This window comes from Sycon ciliatum, chromosome 13, assembly GCF_964019385.1.
Source record: "Sycon ciliatum chromosome 13, ocSycCili1.1, whole genome shotgun sequence".
Lineage (NCBI taxonomy): Eukaryota > Metazoa > Porifera > Calcarea > Leucosolenida > Sycettidae > Sycon > Sycon ciliatum.
The window spans coordinates 23394583-23418713 of NC_088655.1; the positions used below are offsets into that span (position 1 = coordinate 23394583).

General features: G+C 45.8%; 1 protein-coding gene across 2 annotated transcripts in view; it reads left to right on the forward strand.

The window, feature by feature from the left end:
* Positions 1 to 24131, forward strand: part of LOC135829398 (mucin-3B-like) — a gene marked incomplete at its 5' end in the record, with an annotated part of 156468 nt that overhangs the window by 29669 nt on the left and 102668 nt on the right. For both annotated transcript variants that reach the window (XM_065341805.1, XM_065341806.1), the window contains 9 exon segments: positions 1148 to 1298; positions 3034 to 3333; positions 6219 to 6518; positions 8366 to 8650; positions 11132 to 11278; positions 14005 to 14103; positions 14722 to 14888; positions 16354 to 16501; positions 21843 to 22142. In XM_065341805.1, the coding sequence (XP_065197877.1) occupies positions 1148 to 1298; positions 3034 to 3333; positions 6219 to 6518; positions 8366 to 8650; positions 11132 to 11278; positions 14005 to 14103; positions 14722 to 14888; positions 16354 to 16501; positions 21843 to 22142 (1897 nt within the window).

Below are 24131 nucleotides of genomic sequence, written 5' to 3' on the forward strand. Positions count from 1 at the left end.
AGGTGTGGGTATGTGTGTATATATGTATGTACACGTACGTACGTACGTATGTATGTGTGCGCGCGCGCGCGCGTGGCTTCGATACCTCACTCTTCTCTTCTCTTCCTGTCGGTGTCTCCCGCTTCTGGGCCGGCATGGCCCATGCTTCATGCATGCTTGTTCATGTTGTTGTGATATGTAAGCACATGTATGTCTCTACTGTGTTCTGCCGCTACTCGGGCTTTGGCCATGACCACGATTATTCTCCTCATTTTCTACTTTATCCATTCTTTTCTCTTTTTGCTAAGAGCTTTCTTCTCGCCAGTGACCACGATATATCTTTTCCTTTTTCTTCTTTTTCTCCTTTCTTTCTTTTTTCTTTCTTTCTTTCTTTCTTTTTCTTTTGCTGAGAGCTTTCTTTTCCCATATTTTCTTTTCACCTGTGTGTCCTTTCCAAGTTTTCCCATGCCTGTGTTACTTGGATCACATTCGCTTCCTTGTCATTGGACATGTTCAGTCCGTTCGGTTTGCGAATTCAAATAAACACAACCAACCAACCGCTGGAACGAGTTGTTGTACGACGGTGAGAAGCCCTTCGGTGGGGAGAATGTTACAAGCACAAGTCCTCAAGTGTGAAAGGCCTTCTCGCTTATGACATTGTATTCGTTGCAATGTTGTATCTCGACTCTGCCGTACTGCTGATGTTTACTGCATGGCATACGCTATATGCGCTATGTGTGATTTACTGTATACGCTGTCATGTTATGTTATATATGTGTATGCTTTTCTGATATACGCTGCCCTTTGCATGCTATTAATAGCGGGTGGTCTTCGACTTTAGTTACTATATTCGATCAAGTGAAATGTACCGTTAAAGAGTCAACAGTTGTCCTCGTGCCGTGTGGTCGTTCGTTCCTGGCACTGCAGAGGGTTCACAACAATCAGTAGTATACTGTACCCGCCTGTCTGTTTGCTTGTCAGTCAATATCTATGTGTCTGTGTGAGCGTGGGTGTTGATTTCTGCCTGCCTGACTCTTTGACTGTGTGCCACCCCCCCCCCCCCCCCCACCCGATAGACTACCTGCCCCTTTTTTTCTGATTGAGGAATCTAAAGACTAATTTGATGTGCTCATCTGTTTTCACTTTTGCTTGTGTTCTTGCATCATAGGCAAACTGCTATTGTGGCAACACCCTCGACTTCGCAGGAGCGGCCACAACTGATACTATGTGCGGGAACAAATGCGAAGGATATGAAACGCGGACAGAAAACTATTATTGTGGTGCAGTGATGAAATATGCTGTGTACTCATTGAATCCACGTAAGAACACTTGTGCGAATTCAGTTAGAGATGTTGTTTTTAGATCAATTTTTCTTTCCTGACAATATCTAAACTCACTGTGTTTTTTTAGGAGATCTCTCATGTAATGAATACATAGATCGAATTTCGCATTGTTTCCACACACCCATGGGCGTAGGTCAGAAATTCATTTTCTTGAAAGCATCCACCGCTATCTCTATAGGTTTACGAGCAAATCCAAACAATCCAAAAAACTCACGGTTCGTTTGAGAATCGGCTGTAGGCCGAGTTTTCGGCATCCGCTGGAACACCACCACCCTTCAGGGATCAAGGTGCAGATGCAGCTCCTAAAGCGGTGGGAGGTGAGTAGATCAGCTCACCAGCAAGTGGTCATAGACCGAAAATCCCATTCACTGCATCCATGTTTCCCTCGTGCCAGGCCACGAGTTTCCAATTGACTGTCAAATCCAACAATCCAAAAGGAGGATGTAACATCCAAATCGCAGAAGAGTAAAGACACACCATCGCCACCATTGGGTTGTGTATTGCATTACTGAACTGATTTTAATCATCAAACCTTGTGAAAATTGTTAATGAAAGCTGTCAATCAATAACTCTTTTATATTTTCCTTACTGCCAGCAACATGAGGTTCTTCCAGGTATATCACGGTAACCTTGTGTCCTGCATCTGGAGCTTCCTATATTCGAACGAGAATGTACATGGCGAGTGCAGAATAAACCTCAGTATTCGTTTGTTTTGAGCACAGGGCTGAACACCTGAAGTGGCAGAGCGTTTTACACAACAATACGAACAACTAACTCGTCGTGGCACACTCTTCAAAAGCATTGCAACTATTGTAATACCTAGCTGAATTCTCGATGTGAATGCTCCAATGCGTCATCAATCACTCATCATGTACACCAGAGAAATGGTGGTAAAATATCCCTGGCGAAAATGGTAGTAAACATGACTGGCCGCATAGCCCTTTACAAGCTCCAAAATGCTCCGTCCCTCACGACCGTCATTCGTTTGTGCATTGCGTCTAGTCAATGCATGGCTGGTGTTGTCAACTTAGCTGGCTGGTGCCTCATTTTGCGCCGGTAGCAAAGGCGATATAACGCACCGACGACTGTGCTCAGATTGCGACATTCGTTTCGTCCCTCCTGGACTCGTCAGGCTTTCTTGGATGTCTTCAAATGGAGCTTGGTGTATTAGAATAATCTGAAGACTTTGTGAGTGCATGCCGACTTTACCCCGGCTGAGCAACAGCCTGAATGTCGAACTATTTTGCTTTCCGCTGAGCTGCAAGCACATGTTCATTGATCTTGGCTGTGTGCGGACACGCATCGTGCACATCACGCTGGTACAGCAATGGCTGGTCGGCTTCTGGGCACTTCTGCCAGCCACGCGGTCTTTCCAGCTGTTTCTCATTTTCGCACTTCGGTGTCATGCGCTGGGGTTGTGTTCCGGTGACATTCTGTCAAGAAACGTTCATGCTTCGCCGATTTTTCGAAAGCACTCCACGCTTTTGGAGGTTCAAAAGCCTCTCAGAACAATGGATGACACCACTGTTACCCTATGTAGGGGATAGGTCACTGAGAGGTTTGTCGAATGCCGGCAGAAAGATCATGAAAAGAACACAAAAAAAGCAACGAAGTATTGCTTAGCGGAGGAAGTATAAGGTATTGTAAACTTTCCTTCTTCAGTTTATTAATATTGTTCTCTGCTCACTGTCCGTTGTCTTATTTCCCTCAGTACCTCCCCTTCAAGTTATGGTGACTGCGACTAGTCCGACCGCTAATTCCATGGGAAGATTTGTTGACGGCAGTATTGTTACATTGACTTGCAATACAGCCGCCCCTGATGCGGCATTTACCTATGCCTGGGAGCGGAATTCGGTCTCAGTCCCAGGAACGGCAAACACATATGTGCTTACCATCAGCAACATCAATGATGGTATCTACACATGCAACGTAACCAACCCTACTGTTGTATCTGCTGGTAATTACACTCTCCTCAATAGCAGATCTGGACAAGTCAGCCTTACTCACCAAAGTAAGTAAATCAAATGCCACATGGATTACTTTTTTTGTTCACACTCTGTTCTGTGTTAACCCTTTGAGGACTACCACGAAATACCTGGAGTCCTGCAGGGCAGTGCAAAGGCGCACAACAGCCCCAGTACGTCCTAGTATGCGTTTGAAAATTATCTAATTTCACTCCCCAGCTTTGGGATTTCTTCAACTTGGTGTCTTTGGTCTCCTCTGTTCAATTATCACCACTAGATAAATAGTAGGAGCAAAAGAATCGCCTTCATGCCTTCTGAAAGGTGCCCTTGTGTGCCTGGGCAAGATACTGCAACCACAGCCACAAATTTCATTTGTTCTGAAGTTTTACTCAACGTACAGTGGTGATTCCAAGTCCTGCAGATTTCTGAAGATCAAGTGATTCACTTGGTCACACTACGCATGTGCCATTAAACCATGAGTCACAGGGAAAGTCCCTGTTTGAGCACTGCCGCTCGCCACACGCGGAGTTTGAACACAAATTCAAGCGCATCCGTTTTGTTCCCTTTTCGGTGCTCAGTGATTTTTCATTGCGCCGTATCAAACGGCACACCGTTGGAAAACTTGTTCTATCAGCTTTCCAACGAGCCCTCACACTTGGCAATCGAAGAAAGTACAATAGAGTTAGCGGTTCGACAGTAATCTATATGCGCTGCATCAACTGCAAATTTGGAAACAAGTATTCTCGTCCTTCGTCCTCAAAGGGTTAACAGCTATGGTAGTACAATGGCCTGCCTTTGGTTATCATTTAAATAGAGAAGAAATAAGGAAGCATTCGATGACCAGTCGTGTTTTCCCCAGATCATGCCACATTTCCCCAATAAATGTTCACATCTCCGTTACTATTACCTCTCCAATAGTAGTACAATAAAACCTGTAACTACCGACCACTCCTTGGGGCCACAAAAAGCGGTCTTTAGTGCAGGTGATCTTTCACTGGCTAATCGTGCTGTAAACATTTTACTGTTGGAAAGTAGTGCGTAAGGAGATTGACTTGTTCAGCTGAATTTTGTTTTTTCCACACGTATAGCGTAAGGTTCTCGATTATTCTATGATTATACTGTAGCTCTATAAGTTGGTGTATTTGACATTTTTCCATTATTCCCTGTATTTACCCATGATGAGAAGGGAACGAAAACGTTCGGTTACTAAATTGGCTTACTTGATTGTGTGGATTGCGTCGGTGCCGACACCTTTTGTTTCAAAATAATGAGAATTGCACCTCTTACAGGGGAAGTTCACCCTAAAATAAAAACTTCAAAAATGCACTGATTCCAATGGTGAAGGTCCCAGGTTGATCGGAGCAGCCGTTCCCGAGTTATACCAGTTTGAAGTTGGCACTAAATTTGGTGACATCATGATGACGTCATTAGCTTGCCCAGACTAGGCCAGATTTATGACATCAGAGAGATAGACTTTGTATGGGAGTAGATGGGGAAATTTCAGTATTTTGGCTCTCCATTGTCCCAAAGAAGTCGGATCTTTTTCAAACTTCGGTATAGGACACGTGGCACCCTACCGGTATCCCGACTGGAAAACATTCTAGTGTGAAATTCATTGTTGCAGAGAAACAAGAAACTCGGGTATTGAGCCAATAATAAAAGGAGAAAGGGAAAAGGACATATGGAAACGAGTTAAGAGTATAGTATCTAGTTACAGTGGTGGAGAGTTACTCTTAACTCGTTTCCATAGAAACAAGAAAGAAATTTGTTTTTCCCCATCTATCGTAGGAAAGCAGGATTCATATTCTGGAGAGTCGACAGTCGTCGCAGAGCAACGGTGTCGACGCTACAAACAAAGCAAAGCGAACATGTTTTTCATTTTTCGTCCACCAGGTGCAATGGGAAGAAAAGCACTGTGCTCCCTGCTATTTTTTAGTTCAGAACTTGACAGAGCAGGGCAATGGCACCGAGGAGCAAGAAGAGTGGAAAATGAATAGCAATAGCAGCTAGCTTTTGAAATTCGCACCATCTCTGAAACGCCTGTCTGCATGCGAACAGGTCGGCAAGATGTCAAAACTCCAAAACGCAGAGATGTCGAAATCGTCACTTCGCGCAACAGAGCAAGATGAACAAGTTCAAAATAGAAGTCATTCAGCCACTGCAGAGCCCAGACCTCAACGTGGATGATCTCACCTATTCCAGCAGCCTCGACGATGTGTCCTTGGTCGCAAAGGAGAAGGCGAGTTCTGGTCGTGGTAGTCGGGAAGCGCTGGTATAACTATGATATCCTTCGGAGGGAATTTGATATGTTTCGCATTGCCTGTGTTTGTTGTTCCGGGTCATCCTCGAGCGAGAGCGGAGGCAGTAATGAGTACCAGCGCTGCAGCGCTACCATGGTCTCCCCCGAGATGTTGGAGAAGGCATTCTGGTAACAATGAAGGTGATGAGGGACGCGGAGAAGCTTATCCGTGACATACGACATCGCGTCGATCGACCTGCCACTTGGAACGGTTTCAACGGTGACGAGTCGAGCGATGGCGACCCAGACTTTACTCTCACTAATCGATCCTGTCGATATTGTAGATTTTGTTTCCGCAGGGAGTACATATACAGTCATGGTCAAAGATATCTGACAGACAAGTCAAACTTAGCTCCCCGTTTTCTTTTCTATACATCATTCACCGCCCCATCCCAGGGCCGCAGTAGCACCATGAGCATTGGCGCTGTATGCGGCACGCGCGTCAAATTCTTTGGCCACGACCTTCGACGTATAACGTAAAGGTAAGGCCAGACCAAGGTGAACAAATGCATGGCAATGGTTGGAAATGCCGATTGATTGGTGCTGATTTGTCATTGTTGTTCTCATTCTGTCTCCTATGGTATGTAGTGATTTCATCACAATCTCTCCCTGTGAAATTGTTTCCACTTGCAGCTCCTCCTACAGTCTCCATTACGATTTCCACTAGTACATATGTGACTGGCCAGACAGCAACCTTTACCTGCATAGCAGCGGGTGATACACCAGTTACGTTCAATTGGTATCAAGGAACCACTATGGTCAATTTTAACAGCCGTATCACGACCATGGCGGGTGGTAATGAAAGCAAGCTGACGATCAGCAACTTGGTTAAAGGCGATGCTGGAAACTATTCCTGCACAGCAACAAACAACTTGATAGTTGTTAGCAGCTTGCAAACTTCTAAAGCACAACATACTGCAATTGTTGTCCAAGGTGAGTGAAACCTGCAATTCATTCAGGGGGAGGGGAGGGAGAGGGAGAGAGAGAGGGAGAGAGGAGAGAGGAGAGAGAGAGACACAGAGAGACACACACAGAGAGAGAGAGAGAGAGAGAGAGAGAGAGAGAGAGAGAGAGAGAGAGAGAGAGAGATGAGAGAGAGAGAGAGAGAGAGAGAGAGAGAGAGAGAGAGAGAGAGAGAGAGAGAGAGAGAGAGAGAGAGAGAGAGAGAGAGAGAGAGAGAGAGAGAGAGAGAGAGAGAGGAGAGGGAGAGGGAGAGGGAGAGAGGGAGAGGGAGAGGGAGAGACGGAGGGAGCGACGGAGGGAGCGACGGAGGGAGCGACGGAGGGAGCGACGGAGGGAGAGACGGAGGGAGGGAGAGATTTAGAGATGGAGGGAGGGAGAGATTTAGAGATGGAGGGAGGAGGGGAGGGGGAGAGAGGAGGGACGGAAGGAGAGAGGGACGGAGAGGGAGGGAGAGGAAGCTTTGTTGCAACTCTAAGTTACTTGTTAAATCATCGTTTTTGGGCAACTGACGGCTGCGAAATAAGCATCCTGAACATAAGAAGGAGCAAGGTGAGCGCCTTTAAAGCCATGGCCTTATATTCGAAACACCGCTGCTTTCCTAGATATTTGAGATGCAAAATGACTCACCCACTACGCCATGCCGTTAAAGTCAAAGTCCACACAGAAATTTCAATCTAAATCTACTTGTTCACCCTTCCTGCTGGGCTGTAAGTTTGTTAGCATAGCGCTTATTCCTTCATTTTTGCAAGACATACTTCAAATGTCATCTCATTTATGAAGCCCATGGTTTTATAACTGAGACTGGCTTTACAATCGAATATACCGCCATGGCTTTAAAGGTGCGGACATACGGTAATTGAATGAATCAGGTGCAAGCGAGAGGTGAAAATCGAAGTCCAGAAATACACCGAAAATTTCTTATTTTACAGTGCTTCGGCACATATTAGCGCATGTGCTTATGTCCGGACATAAGCACATGCGCTTATACCGTGTGCACTATTGGTAAAGCACTCGGGAGCTGAACATACTGCTGAGCATGATACACCGTTGTTTAGGACACAGAGAAACCGTTAGGTGCTTCTACCCGAACATGTTCACACAGCAAAAAATTCTATTTGTAACAATTGTCACTTATACGCACATGCGCTTATATGTGGGGAAGTAGGGTATGCTGTTTGGTATGTGCGTGCGCTTGTGTCCATGTGCGTGTGAAACATCTTTTTTTTCTAATTTTGTGTGTGACTTTGACGAAAGCCGGTTGAAAGTGTAAAAGAAACGCATAGGCATGCTTTTTAAGAGAGCCTGTCGAGAGCATGCCAATTTCAAGGTTCCCTTCAGAATATTTTCCGAGGGCTCTGCACAGTCAATCTACACCCCAAAGGAAACTTACCAGCAAATTTTGGGCGAAATTGGGGAGATCGACTTGCGCAAATTTTCTGGTTCTCTCAGACATGCTCTCTTAAGGGCTTTCCAGAACGTGATGCGCAAACTAACCCTTGGTGGATGATGCCGGCAGAAATTTATTGCAGAATTTGCTAAGTTTTCTGGTATTCTTCATGCATGTTTGGTACGTGGATAAAGAAATGGAGCACAAGTCACCGCTATAAGGTTTTTATCGTTCTGCTCATTTCACTCATTCTCGAGCAGAATCTACCAATTTTCCGAGCCATATCCACCAAGTCCTGGCGTGAGCAGTTGTATTCGTTGCTAGGCATGAGCTGGGTACTAGTATACAGATTCCTCGAGTCCAGCGTTTACCGTTTGTTCATAACTGACAGATCCTGTTCGCATTATCTTCATTGTGTGTGACTCTGCAGTTCCGCCCACTGCCACAATCTCAGCCGCTCCTAGTACTATAACGCCAGCACAATATAGTGACATAACTTTGACTTGCAATGTGGCAGGAGACATGCCTCCAACTTTGACATATTCCTGGTCGAGCGCACTAACACTCCCAGCCGTTACAAATACCCCAACTCTATCATTGATGAATTTGGCCTACACAGGAGCGGATGCAGCATACACCTGTACAGTAACCAATGGTCTGATTGTAGACGCGACAAAACGAGTCGCTACAGCTACCTACACGATCAGGGTACAAGGTGAGAGAACTCTTACTTACTTTGTCATGCACACTTTCAACTGGGCAATTCTTAGGCAGGGACAATTGCTGGAGAAGTGCAGTTGATAAAAATGGGAGACAGAACTATTATCACCAGAAAAATATATTTCTTGTAGAACCTCTAGGAATGACTCAACAAACCTGCCTAGTTCTTACTTGAGAATATGTGATTATTCAGCTCTCCAAACTGCGTTTTTGGATGTTCAGAGAGTGGTCATTATTAAAGGGGAAGTCCGGTGAATTTTTTTAATTTCAGGGTCCGTAGAGTTCGGGGCGCTGAGTCGAATGGTTTTTGTCCGAGGAGGTTGCGGTCTACGGTTCGTGGGTACGCCCGATCGAACATGTGCAAATTTGAGCGCCCATCACCCAGATCCAGGTGATGACGTCACAGCGTGCAGCTAGGTGGCCACACCATCTATTTGTGCACAAAATGGCCAATTCGGAGAGCGCGTTGGATTCAGAAACCGTTTGTTGCAGCTTCTTCGGACCAAGAGCAGTCGACTCAGCGTTACAAACACTACGTACCCTGTGATTCTCAGCTCGGCAAACCGTGAGATCCCGTACTTTTTTTCCGTTTCCACGCTGGCCTCTTGTAGACTCCACTCTAGCCCTGCGCTGCTTGCATGCTACAATGTAGCTGTAGTCAACAGACTCATCACACACGGAACATGACTACTCCCGCACTGCCGCGCTGGGGTAGTTCTACAAGACTCGAGTCACAAGACTCAAGAGACTAGTCAAGACATGGACTCGTCATGTCCAGTGTACTACTCTCGTATCAGTCGTATTTACACTCATGTAGTCAGGGAACGTGCGTTTCTCCTTGCCGGTGCCGGTGGTTGTGCTTTTAGAAAGACAATTTTAGTTCTGCGCATGGAATATTCCAGCCTCATTTATGCCACAACGATGAGTCCACAACCTTGACAAGTAACAAAACAGCGAAGAGCTCCTGGACCTAAACCTTTCAGATCCTGTATTGTTGCGAGCCTTGAATCGAAGAGTCGTGCCCGTGGTTCAAAGAGCCTGCACTGTTCTCCAATGAGCAGTCCGAAATATGCCAAAATCACATCAAACTATCACCATGTGGCAGGCCACTGGAGTCCAAGTTACATCTTCGGGGTCGCTTGCACCACCTACTATCTGTCGCCAAATTATTTGAAATAGCACTGACACTATTGCTTTCACGCACTGCTTTTGACTCCTTTTGACCTAGCTGCACGCTATGACGTTGCAGAGGGTGTGGCGCGGCCGCATCACGTCATGGCGGAGCCCCGAAACTCAGTTTTTCAAACGGAAATATTTCAAGAACGCTTTGGAGACACGTGGGACCAACACCATTCGACTCAGTGCCCGAAACTCTGCGGACCCTGAAATTAAAAAATTTCACCGGACTTCTTCCCCCTTTAATTAATTCTAAGTTACTTGCGTGCAGTCAGGTTGGCGGGCTGTTTATCAGTATTCCAATTTGCACCCGAACTACAGAGTTTGCACTCTGCCTCTGGGTGCATGGATTGTAAGTTCGTTGGAACTCTCTTCCTATAGGTGCGCTGCATGTACTAAGGTTACTATCAGCAATTGGAGGTATGCATCTCAGATGGCCGTCACCTTTTTGCGGGGCAACTTACCCCATACTTGGCAGGTACAACCCGTTATAGTACATTTCTGAGTATGACCTCACAAAGTTCATGACCTTTTATGCAGAGTTGGTATCAAGATGTGTACGGTTGTAGTGGACTTGCCCCGCAAAACCTAATGGCGGGAAATTGATGCATACGTCCCATTGCAGAAGTGTGCTGGGCGTCTTGGCCAGTCTTAGTTTCTGTGCAGGCTTGCATTGCGCTGCTGGCACCTGAACTTCAGGTACTTTCTCTCCTGCTATGCCACCGCCATCATGCAAGTAATGTTCCTGCTAGATCGTTCAGTGTTTGTCAATGTCGGCAAGTGGCAGAGTTGTGTCCGCTAACAGTACCGGCGCTTAGCACCTTGCGTACCTGCACCACATCTCAACTAGGTCACCTAGCATGTACCTAGTAGCAGGGTTGGAATGTGATTGCCCAGTGTGTCATCAATTCTAGGAACTGGCCCCTGGCCGGTGAGAAGGCATCCTTGCCTGTAAATCTGATGAAGTAAAATAAAACAACAACAACAACAACCATGCTGCATCCGCTGTGATAGCTGGCGGCCACGGAGGCTTACTCCACCCAAGACAATTACTAATGCAGTACTATGGTGGGGTGTATAGCTGAGAAGAGACTAGACTGTGTGTAACAGTGGGCTATTCGAGGGCACAGATCATGCAATGTAGCCGTGCAGTGCTATCTGTGCAGTGTCGTGTATTTGGTGGCCCGGAAGAATCACAAACCGTCTTGCTGTCACTGCCTTGTCATGCCATTGATGGCATTGTATAACCGGTGTGCTCTGTTTTGTTCCTGCCTTTGTGCATATTTACTACCTTGTGAAGATGTGAACGAGTGCATGCTACCATCTACTGACCCGAATGTTCACACTTGCAATGACAACGCAACATGTACTAACACTAACGGCGCACACACCTGTGCATGCAACGCAGGCTACACGGGCACTGGCGTCGGCGCAACTGGCTGCACAAGTAAGTAGTAACGCCCTACTCGTATCTGGTAACAGACGGTTCGCACACACACACGCACGCACGCACAAATACGCACACCGGCACACACACACGTGCGTGCGCACGGGCACACATGAACCAGGTCATATGTGGGCCAGCACCAGCTAAAACATGTGTTAGAGTGAACATTTTCAATTTTTGTTTTCTTCCAGATAATATTTTTTGGGGACCTAACGTGACCTCTTGAAGGTGGTACGGGGCACCAAAGTAGTCTAAAAGTGCCCCAAACACCGCATTCAAAATAGAAAATTGCAGTTTTTGCACAGTCTGATACACAGACAAACTTAGTGGATTTTGTGGAGGAGCACAATACAAAGGAACTAAAGATGATGACACAGACTTGAGCATGTCAACGACATCAGTTCTAAGTCATGGACCAAGTTCTTTCTGGAACGCACCACGATGATCTGGGCGGCGTTGCACTTGCATACTCTTTCGATTCTGGCAGTGACACTTTTGATCGTCGCCTGCGCCTCCGAGACTGCGTCGGACGACTCATGAGAGCTGAACGGCACGTAACGTCGTAAGGCAGTTCGTCGCCTAATGTATTCGCCAACAACTTGTGCCTCTTCCCGACTCGGGACGACAGGGGCGATTCAGCTTCGCTGTCGACATCAACATCGCTGAGATTCCAACAAATATTAATTGTCATGGTCACTCTGCAGACCGGCCGCCACGGACTTGCTGACAAATGACCAAACTCGCGCCATGCACAGCGATCGTCTGGCCCTGCAAGCTGCTCTAGTGTCACTAGATACGAACATTGTCAATCTTTGCTCGCCAGCTACTTGAACTAGACCGCCAAGCAAGTGTTTGAACAACATTTGAGAAGATATGAATGAAGCGCAGCGTGAATGTGCTCAACAGAACATTTTCATTCCGTTGTTTCTCAACTTTTTTTTACGAAACCCCAAAGACATGTTTAAGCTGATCTCGGCCCATGTAACTTTGGCTACATGGGCAGTTGCATCGGCGTAGACGGCTGGACCAGAAAGCAGCAATGCCCTATTGAAAACCATTCCACTCCACATCATTAATTCTTTCAAGCAGTCATGCTAACATTGTGCCCAATGGTGGCCTGAACTAGCTTATATTGAAAAATACGCAAGTTAATATGCAGTTGGTTAGAATCAGTGGAACTGCCCTGAAGAAGGACAATCCTTCGGTGGCCAATCCAATTAAAATAAAGAAGGACAATCCTTCGGTGCGCAATCCAATTAATATAACAAAATGAGTACAACTAAAGCCCCACACCTTGCAAAACCTTTAACAGCTACTGGATGATGGCATACCGAGGTGGAACGCCATTGGTTTATACATCATAGATTTGCTGGAGTTAGGTGTCAAGTCATTGAATGTAACCCTGCCAAAATGCTACTTTAGAAACCCGCAACGTGTATTTAAAAACAAAAATGGTGTCACCATTTATTGCAAGTGGTATAGTTATTGATATGAATGTTCAAAATCAGCTAAACAACAACTAGTTAATGCAACCACAGTCGTGGCAAGCGAAATCAGACGCTTGCCAAAGTCGCCATAGGGGACTTTGCCCGCACCTTTGAACCTTTCTTGTGAACCTTGACTGCGATGAGTACTAGTTCTGTGATGTTCGGAAGGACATATTGGATCGCTTGTAATTTTCGTATTTTGTGCACTATTGCTATGCACTTCACGGGTGTGATATTTATTTTGAGATGCAAGTACGATACGGTGCTCGTTATGCGTGTTTGTCTGATACCGCGATATAAATTAGTTGCATACTATACCTTACTAAAGTTACTATAAGTCACTCACTTGGTTCCTTGCATTCTCGCTCTCCGCAGCAACTCCCCTGCGTTCTATGTTTTTTCTACGTTGCACACTGACCGTCTCTCTGACGGGGTTTGCTGTCACCCTAACGCTGGGTGCAAGCACCCTCCGACAGACTAAACCAATTCGCTTCATCTCCAGAATAGTCTGTGGTCTACCCAACGTTGATCCGTTGCGGGACCTCAAATAGCCGCAATAGTCATGAGACAGATACAAGTTGTATGTAACACATGTACCACATTTGAAAGGCTGTAGTCCCTTATGCTAAGTGCTGGATTTCGCTTGCCAAGACTGTATATTGGCATCACAAGGCACTCACAAATACACCACTTTCAATAAGTCATTGTTTAGCCATTCATTTGTTTTAACACGCATACGGTCCACTGCATAACATGGGATTAGCCGATAATTGAGGGTACTGGATGTACAAACCCATGACACAGTGCGTACTCTCTCACTCATGCTCCGCTCATGCTTTAGGGCCCCGGCTATTATAGAGTGCCGCAATCTCTTGGCTTGAGAATTTCACCGGGTCAAGCTTGACTGACATTGGATAATAGAAATCAGCCAATGGTGTGAAGGGAGGCTTGTAGTGCCGTTGTTAACGTTCCCTTACCATGTCCGTTTGGATTGTGGCATGGATGGTGGCTGCCCAACTTATGGACAAGTGGTCTGGTCATGGGTATTTGACTAGAAATGAACCTGTCTCGTTCTCATTCCAGTGGTCCCCTGGTGTAGGTGGATTGCCTTGATATAATCATGTTAATGTACCGCTACGGAGCCATCCTAGTGGAAGAGCTCCCATTCATTGGCCTGTTAAAAGGTAGTAGCTACTAGCATGATATTCTACTGTGTTGCTTTGTCTGTTTCTGCCTTAGCTGTTTGCTTCGATAACGGTTGTCTAAATTCGGGTAGTTGTGTTGCCCCGGATGTATGCTTCTGTCACAACCGCTACTCCGGAAAAATCTGCGAGAACTGTAAGTAGCAAAAAAAGCTGTAACATGACTTGTTATCAATGCATGTGAGAGAATGGCTCTACTCTAGAAGTAAAAAGAATGCTGGGAGCACGAAACAGCTTCATTATCGTGTAGAGCTCTTCCCCAACATCTGGATTTTGGTGTTATTACTAAAATTGTTTTTTATGAAGAGAGAGAGAGAGAGAGAGAGAGAGAGAGAGAGAGAGAGAGAGAGAGATTGTTTTTATGAAGAGAGAGAGAGAGAGAGAGAGAGAGAGAGAGAGAGAGAGAGAGAGAGAGAGAGAGAGAGAGAGAGAGAGAGAGAGAGAGAGAGAAACAGCCGCCGCATGAGTGTTTTAACACGAAACTCTGAGTAACGGCAGAGGCGGACTTGGTTGTGTTATTGCTGTACGAGTATTTGAGAGAGAGAGAGAGAGAGAGAGAGAGAGAGAGAGAGAGAGAGAGAGAGAGAGAGAGAGAGAGAGAGAGAGAGAGAGAGACAGAGAGAGAGAGAGAGAGAGAGAGAGAGAGGGGAACAGGGACAGGGGGAGGGTGAGAGGGGGAGAGGGAGATTGGAAGAGAGGGAGAGAGGGGTTTGATACTTTTTTGTTTTGTTTTTGGTGTGCTTCATATTTCAAGTGTACCCCGCTGTAACCAGTGAGGGATGTGCATCAGGTGCTAGTTCCGCGCTAACAGCTGAAATGAATTTTCCTCTAGTTGGTTCACCTACTGTAGACCCTGGTTATTGTGCTTACCTGTGCTACGGGAAAAATATGATATATTCCGCAATCAACAACGACGCAAAGGTATGGTCTATGCCGGCACCATTTTGATGACCATGCACTGCACGACATCCATGTGTGTGTGTGGGGGGGGGGGGGGGGGATTGTGTGAATGAGATTAGAGCTGTACAAGAGCTAGTTCACCTTGCGTGCGATTTGGGTCAACTTGTGCAGACGGCAATGGGTAGCAGTTGGTTCTTACCTGGCACTAGTATTTCGGATCTGTTTGAGATGGTACATCACAAACAAAATGAAACTGTACGAATTGAACTCAGCATTGTGCACGGGCGGTATTTTTGTTGCTTACTTGGTGATTGCCTCAAATTGATTTTGATGTAATTGGTTGACATGGAAATGAAGAGATCTCCATTTACTCACCTAATGCAGATTTCTGAAAGTCATTAATATTATTTGGCTTGACTGCTGTTTGTTTCCTGTTACGTCGCATTCCCTGTTGTCTGGGGATTGTGTAATCAGATTGTCGCCTGTGTTTTCCAAAATTCCAACCACCGTCATTTCCAAATTCTTTAACCCCTTTAGCGCGAGCGTCGTACTAGTACGACGCACATGAGTTGCATGCCCCACGGCCGTCGTACTAGTACGACGCGCGCTGTACACTGTGCAGTGAACCTGCATCTCATAGTCGTGGGGTCCGTGTTGAGTCCATAGTGACTTGTTCAAACTATCGTAACTCACTCAATACTTGGTCGATTCTCACAATCGAAACATGTATCTGCAAGAGAAAACTCTCAGCTGGCGATAGAAACAATCGCCGAAGCAATGCGACCACCGGTTGTTGAGATATGCGACTCGACACGGCAAATTTCAACTCGATTTTTTTGCGCAGTCTGCAGAACGCGTATTTTCCATCATGGATCATTTGTGCGCTACCTGCTGCCATGGAAACAAGATTCAAATGATGGTAGTGGATCCCGTGAGTCCTCACAAAAAATTTGAGCTTGATACGAGCAAGGAGACCGAAATGGCAGCTGAATATTTGAGCTTGGTTAGTCTTGGCCGTGCTCAAGTCTGTCGAGCGCGTGGATGAAGTTTGCCAGACTGTAGCACGGGGTTTTGGTTTCGCTCCGAGCTAGGTTTGACACCAGTTTGTCACTCGTCTCAAGACCTTTCCAGGAAGCTCAAGATCGTGGAATTCGTCCAAGGGAAGGTAAAGTTATCGATCCTTGAGCAGCTAGTACTTTCATGGGAATATGCGACTTTTACAGGTGTTGTCGCGTGGGGCGCGCTCAGGTAGCGTCGTGCTAAAGAGGTTAAGCACAGATATATTTTAGCTGGCCACGGCCCATAAAGAATACATTTTTGCCTTTGTCTGCGTATCTGCCTCTTTGTTTGCCTGTCAGTGGGTCTCTGTGTGTCTGTCTGTGCCCCCCCCCCCTCCCTCGTAACTCTACATCTCGCTCTTCTTCAGGTTTAGGCATTTCGAGACTAATTTGCTGTAATCACGTTTGCTTGTGTTCTTGCATTATAGACAAACTGCTATTGTGGCAGCACCATGGGCTTCGCTGGGATGGTAACACCTACTACGTGCGGAGGAAAATGCAACGGATATGGAACACGGACCGAAGAATACTATTGTGGTACTGCTACCGATTATGCGGTATACTCATTGAATCCACGTAAGAGCACTTGTGCGAACTCAATTGAAAATGTTGCCGTGTTTAAATCCTTTTCGCTTTGCTGAAATATCTAAAACCGCTGGGCAGTTGAGCGTCCGGGCATAGGCTGCTTCTGAAACTGGCTCCACAGACACAGGTTGAGGGTAAACGAGCCGACCGCTAGCCATAGCGCAATGCCAAACCATCACGGAACTCGCTTTTGGACAGCACAAATCCACGACGAGATAGAGGACGACATGTAAGCCAGCTGTAGGTGCCAGGTTCCCTTGCCAACTGGATAGTGTGCTGTATCACAATTCCCTGCGTCCAAGCCCTCGTCTCCTTTAGACAATTTCTGCAATATTGGGCTTCATGGAAAGCTCGTCGCAAGAGAAACACTCTAGGCCAACATTTGCTACCAAGAGAGTCAAAACACCATAAAAGTCTGTAAATAGGTACAATCAACGTCGCTAATAAAGACTGTGGATATATCGGCAATTCGTGAACAACGAAAGAATTTTCATGCCCAGAGCAAAGTCCCATCTAACTGGATAAGTTTGACTTCGGATATAACGACTATCTGAGTAACGACATTTCGCGAATAGCGACATGATGTTAAGGAGGCTCCCACCTAAAGAAGTAAAAATAAAAGGTCCATGGACACCCTGTTTTTTATGCATAGAATGGTGGAGTGATGTCTCTTCTTCAATTTGGTATAGTTTTTAGGTAGGGTCACCAGGCATATAAGAGGTATTCTGGTGTATTTAGTGAGTGTACAATTTCTTGATTTTCGGTAAAAAATGGTAAAAAAAGTTGGTTTTTGACCCAAAGAAGCCTCCTGGAAGGAGGATACTAAGCATTTTCTTCATCATATGTTTAAGAACCACATTTGGAGGTATCTTGGCTACACAAGATAGACTGCGTCTTGGTTTTGCCCTTGGCGAGCCACTTTTTCGAAATTACGGGTACCGAAATTTCCATCGGGTGCTGAATTGTGAAATGGTTCAGCCTGCAACATTTTGTCCATGGACATATTGATTTTTGTGGCTTTCTGTGATCCTTGAGCCCCAAGGAAACCGATAATGGACAGTTTTGATGGTGTCACCAGGCACTTTAGGCCCCTACCAAACAATATAGGTATCAAAATATGGTATTTTTAGGCCAATTCTGAAAATAGCATTTTTAGAAAATCTGACCATTCTTGCCTTCTTGACTAAATATCACTACCAATGACATGGTAGTATGGTAATATTATTTTAGAAGAAGTTATTTTCATGCTGCAACCTCCTTTGGACATACCAGACATTCTGTGCTTTGAAAGGTACATGTATAATTACATGTACATGTATGTCTTGTAGCCTTCAGTCCTAGCACATTGATATACGAGTAGTGTACATGTACATGTAAGGCAGCGAGGTTTCATAACAACCTCGACCATGAAACTGGCACATGAATAATGTGAAAGCAGGCATTCAAAATAAGGCACACTAAACACTCACACGCGTGCGCACGCACATAAACACCCACCCACATGCACGCACTCTCATGCACGCATCATTGTAACACTACTAGTCCATAGTAGGACTTAGTGTAAATAAAAGCCTGAAGACCAGCCACTGCACTGGGCGTGCATTTGCTGGTTGTCACTTGCGTTGATAGCAGCAGACTCCAGAAAAACATCGCATGAAGGGCAATATGCATCTACACACGCTGGCGTGCACATATACGATATACATGTAATGTACTGTCATGCTCTCTCGGCAATTCTTTTTGTGTCTCAAATACGGTTCACAAATGCGCATTCACATGCAACTCCTGTACTGTAAAGCCATTACCACACTGTCCTTGCGGACATCAGAGAGGCATACAGAACCAGCACCGTGAGCCCCCCCCCCCCCCTTCCACACCTAGCTTTGCACACGCGCGCACACATGCACGTGCATACACACATACATGTACACAGACATTTGCATGCACATGCACACAGTGCACTCGTGGGGACATGTGCATAACCCAGATCAACATTGCGTGCGAACCCACACATGCGGGCACGAGCACACGCGCACACACACACACACGTGCGTACACACACACTCGTACACCTGGCCAACGCTGAAGCGAGGATAGCGAACAAACTACGTTAGACATAGCAACTTGTGCTCGGATTACACCTTTCAACAGCTTGCACACACACACGCGCATGTGCGCGCGTACACACACACACTCGTGCGCGCGCGCGCGCGCGAGTACACACACACATGCGTGCGTACACACACACACATGCGCGCGTACACACACACACATGCGCGCGTACACACACACACACAAACGCATGTACTTGCGCATAGAAAAGGATTCAAAATAATCAACCACAGGCATTTACCCAATACACACCTGAGTGTGCACATCTTAGTTGTGGCATCCCCATTTTTACAAAAGCAGGATTTAGAAGTTCGTCCCTGGTTCAGAACACAAGCTTCTGGCCAGCGTTTTCCTTACACCATCAGTGCAGTACAGTGGTTGACACGAACCTCATTCCTACAGGGACAGTAGCCCAAGTAAGTTCAGCAGCTCTGAGATGCGTCGTCCACTGAGCTCAGGATACTCTAGGATCCAGAGAAACAGTTTCAAACGGCACTCGTGCGACTGGAGCTGCAAGTGGGTCCACTTACCAGCGAGTGGGCAGCCACTTCACGCTCCACAGGTAGTCCATGCTAAATTCCAGTGCCAGTACTAGTATCACTACGTTCGACATCGATGTCTTCACTGACTTCAGCCTGCTTTTCTCACCCTTCTTCGTCAGTAATTTATTATTTTTATTATTTTGTTCTTCGTGGCCACATCGTACCGCTTCAACAAAGCTTTCACAAAAAATCAAGCAGCGTAGGAACTGCCTTTGTTTAGCATTAGCCATGGCCAGTGATTCTTTCCAGCGTAGAAACAGCCACGGCTACAGAAACACTGCAACGAGTAGAACTATATCCTGGAACAACTGCGAGCACAGAGAAATCAAAAAACTTCTTTCTGAACAACAGCTTGTTTCCGCATGGAACACAACATTTTTCGAATCTCGCGGCAAAAAACAGATTTCGGAGGTGCCCTTTTTACACTGCGCTGCGCAACTGTTCGGAGCCTCCTTAAGTGCCCCGAGGTCAAAATTGACTGCTCGTGTAACGACTTTCTGGGCTTGTGACAGCTATTTCAAGTACCTGCCATGCAGAACTACCAGAACCCATGGCGATGGATAAAGGCAGACATGCATGATTGTACAGTAAACATCATACACAAAAGTGGTGTACTCGATATCAGCACGAAAAGGTGCACGTGTCAGCAATACAATAAAGCAGCGCAGCAGCATACACCACGGGTCAGCAGCATGTACGACGCAGAGACACAAGCGCAGCAGCATGGTACGACAAAGAGACACAAGCGCAGCAGCATGTACGACAAAGAGACACAAGCGCAGCAGCAGGTACGACAAAGAGACACAAGCGCAGCAGCATGTACGACAAAGAGACACAAACGCAGCAGCATGTACGACAAAGAGACACAAGCGCAGCAGCATGTACAACAAAGATCTACACGCGCAGCCGTACATGTCCCAGTAGATGGCCCCAAAAGGCATAATTACTTAAATTCATTTCCCTTACATGTTGACTTTATAGTTCCTTTCAATTGCAACATGACAATAAAGTACACATTGACATAGAGCATGAAAAGGGCTTCATTTTGATATGCATGTCATACTATACAAAATATGGGCTCGCATACATTCAAATGGGACTTCGGGTATAAGGACACTTCGCGAATAAGGACACTTTTCTGATGCCCCACCGAGTGTCGTTATTCGCAAAGTTGGCTGTACGTACTTACTTTCGACTTTAGTGGTCACGCCCGTACCAGCTTCGGGCACGAGCTACAACAGCTTTCAAACCTGACTTGTTTACAGTAGAGAATTCATATTTCATGTAGATTTACATGCTAAGCATTGCTTGTGCAAACCGTACCGGTACTAGTAATTATTTCGGGAAGTACGTTTATCGGGCTCGACTTGATTTCAGACAAAAAGAATGAAGGGGTATTTATTTCGGGTGTCCAATAAGAACTCAGATGGTGAGCCATGGAAACATTTTGTAACATGGAAAAAAGAGGAACGTGGTATGCCTCAGTACTCCTTGTCGGTTTTGTGCTAGATTCTGCACGTCTGACTATTCGAAATCTGGTTTAGTTGGTGATCTCGATCGCATAACTTGTGCCCACACTTTTTTCCATGTTACAATTATCTATTTCGGGCAGGTACTTATGTACGGATTTTTACGGTATTTCGCAAAAGTCATCAGTCTCCACCCGAGCTTCCAGCGACTGCACACATCTTTCTTAGCCTGTTCAGCATCACGCACTACCTCTGATATCCATTTCTCCTTCGCCATCCGCACAGCCCTTGCAACTGCACGCTGTGGCTGGCAAAAGTCTTACTCCTAATCTAGGCGATTCACACGACAGACGCACTTGAACGTTTTACGGCGAGCGATCCACGCGAAACAGGACAGTGTGGGCTCACACACCTACACTCGACAACAGGCACGTTGTCATTTTTGGATGGTTTACCCTCCAGTTGCCATGGGTAGTTCAATTTTTTTTACGAAGAAACTAGAAATTTGCGTGTGTAGATTTTCTCGACTCGAGATTAGTTTCTCTCCACGTGTAGTTTGGACAAAACAACAGCAAAGAATGATGTGTCTGTCTCCTAATTTTTCTTGGTGCTTTCACAGGGTGTACAACCACCTAGTGGATGCAGAGCCCAGGCATTGCCAAAGAGTGGACCCGCACTTCAAATAAGCGCAAAGAAAATGACGATATCCTTTTTACTCCACATCACATTCTTGTCCGCCGACTTGAGCATCTCTGGAAATGAGAAACTTCTTTTCCGCATGATTGAGAACGCACTTTTTGCCATCTTCTATTTTTCGGCAATGCAACCATTGCAAAACAAGGCAAGGCATGTCGGAAACACTGCACAATACGGAGACAGTAGCAGAGTGAAAAGAGCTGTGCATAGAATCGAGTCCTGTTTCAATCAAAAACCAGGTCTCAATTTGTTCATCTGCACGCCACAATTATCGTGCCTTAGGCCCCTCAGCTTGCTTGTACCTTTTAGACACAGTTGTCCACAATCTCATTTACAGGTGACATACCATAGCAACAGGTCCTGTACATGTGGATTTGTCTGTCATGTCAATTACGTACTAGGTTATTTAAACCTTTCTTTCTTTAATTGATTTATCCTTCTTCAATTCATTTATCCGTCTTCAATTCATTTATCTTGTTCTCTGCTCGCTGTCCGTTGTCTTATTTCCCTCAGTACCTCCCCTTCAAGTTATGGTGACTGCGACTAGTCCGACTGCTAATTCCTTGGGAACATTTGTTGACGGCAGTAGTGTTACATTGACTTGCAATACAGACGCCACTGATGCGGCATTTACCTATGCCTGGCAACGGAATTCAGTCTCAGTCACAGGATCGGCAAACACATATGTGTTTACCATCGGCAACACGAATGATGGCACCTATACATGCACGGTCACCAATCCTAATGTTGTATCCGCTGGTAATTACACTCTCCTCAATAGCAGGTCGGGACAAGTTACTGTAACTCACCAAAGTAAGTAAATCAAATGCCACATAGGGCAATTCGTTTAGATGTGTACCCAGTTCTGTGTTAGCAGCTTTGGTGGTGCTGTAAGTAATCACTTAAAAATGGGAACACATGCCTTTGGTGATCAGTTACGTCTTCCTCAGAATATATTTTGAGCTTATGCTGACCTTTCATACAAAATTCCAGTCAACTGCCCAATCATGCAGGTGGTTTATATTGGGTGTTGTACATGTGGCTGCGCTTGTTTATCTTCGTTGTACATGTGGTTGCCCGTGTAGCTCTTTGTTGTACATGTGGCTGCTTTTGTGTCTCTTTGTTGTACATGATGCTGAGTCGTGGTACATGCTGCTGCGCTGTTTTTGACCCCTGCGTACATGCGGCTGCACCGTCTTCTGTCCCCGTTGTGTATACACTTGCTCGTCTTGTCGCCGTTGTACGCCTTCACTATAATATAATATTCTGTTGTCTTGTCTCAGTGTCAGTCGTCCGTCGTTCGTTGCCAGAGTTAGTTCTTCATTATGAGTTCTCCAGTCGCCTACTGAAGCAAAGTAGAAGAAAAAGCTCTCTAACAATTAGTACTGGTCCTTTGTTGTGTGGCGTGGCGAGGAGCGCAGAGGCAGTTCTTTCACGGTTCTCAAACCCGTGACGACATTGGGTGTATAAACCCCATATATTCCCAGTATAAACCTCATATATACCACCACAATATAAACTTCTTTTCAGAGATTGGAGGAAACTATCTTCAAAGTGCTATCAAAGTGCTATCAAATCACCGAGAAACAACAGAAGCAGAAAGTCTCGAAAGTCGAATCGTCGTCCCGTAGGCGCTCAATAGCCGCGTGCCCAGATTTGAATGATGGATTTCCCCATCCTCCATTCTGGGCATGCAGTGATTTGGAAACACGTTCAAAATGGCGAAAAGGCTTGTGGCAGTTTGTGAAAAAATGTTGAAGTTGTTACGAGCAAGGAGAGCGACATGGCTGGTACAAGACGACTTCTGTCGGAATATGGGCATTGCAACTATTACGCTGGGTTATAGTGCTGGCGTTTTGACCTTAGTGGTGGCATGTGTGTTCCTCTTGCGACGAGCTTTCCAGGAAGCCCAAGATTGAAAAAATCGTCAAAAGGAGGCCAAAGTTATGACGCGGAGAATTATGGAATTTGAGTTGAGTCGATATAAAATTCAGTCTGCGTACATTTTTCTGTACATAAAGGGTTAACAACGAGAATTTCAACTTGATTTAGGCGCTCCGCAACTGGTAAAAGTACATTCTGACATCTGGAAATCCTCGTAGGGCCTTTCTGATTTTAGTACAGCTCCGCTAAAGCGAAACACTCAACGATGAGAAACTAGTGACGCGACGGCAACAGAGGTAGACGAACTGAAATGCCCTTGATCAACTCGAGTCGGGGCGCAAGAGTGCTACCGCTAGTGACATCTGAATTTTTCCAGTCTCCCACCCTGGACTCCGTGCTGAACACCAAAAGCCCTAAACCCTTTTGATGGGACAAGAGCTGAACATCGATTGATGAGCTACGAACTCTCCGTGTTCGATGCTGGAATCATGGCTCACTGATGCGCATGCTGCCAGTTTCCCACAGAGCTCAAAGAGGTGCAGCAGAACAATGATGGACTACCTCTAATTCGTGTACAAGATGAAGTGCGTGGTGTTGAATGTCGTGTCTGTTTCATATTCCCTGTGGTATGGACAGACTGGGACTCCAGGTGTAGTTGTAGCCACCCTCCCTCCTGTTGTGCACTTCTGTCGATTTTCAGCCGACTTGGGATGGAGTTCAAACAGTTTCCATTGGTCTGCAATGATGAGGATCAAGGCAATCCATCTCCTACGCCAGAGGTTGCCCGATAGTTGATTTACAACAAAAACTGGATGGCTGATTTATTAAACTGCCTTTTGTACCAAATAGTATTCCTATGTGGAAAACGCTGTGATAAATTGTCGTATTTCTCCTGATACTGGGCAATTTCTCATGCGC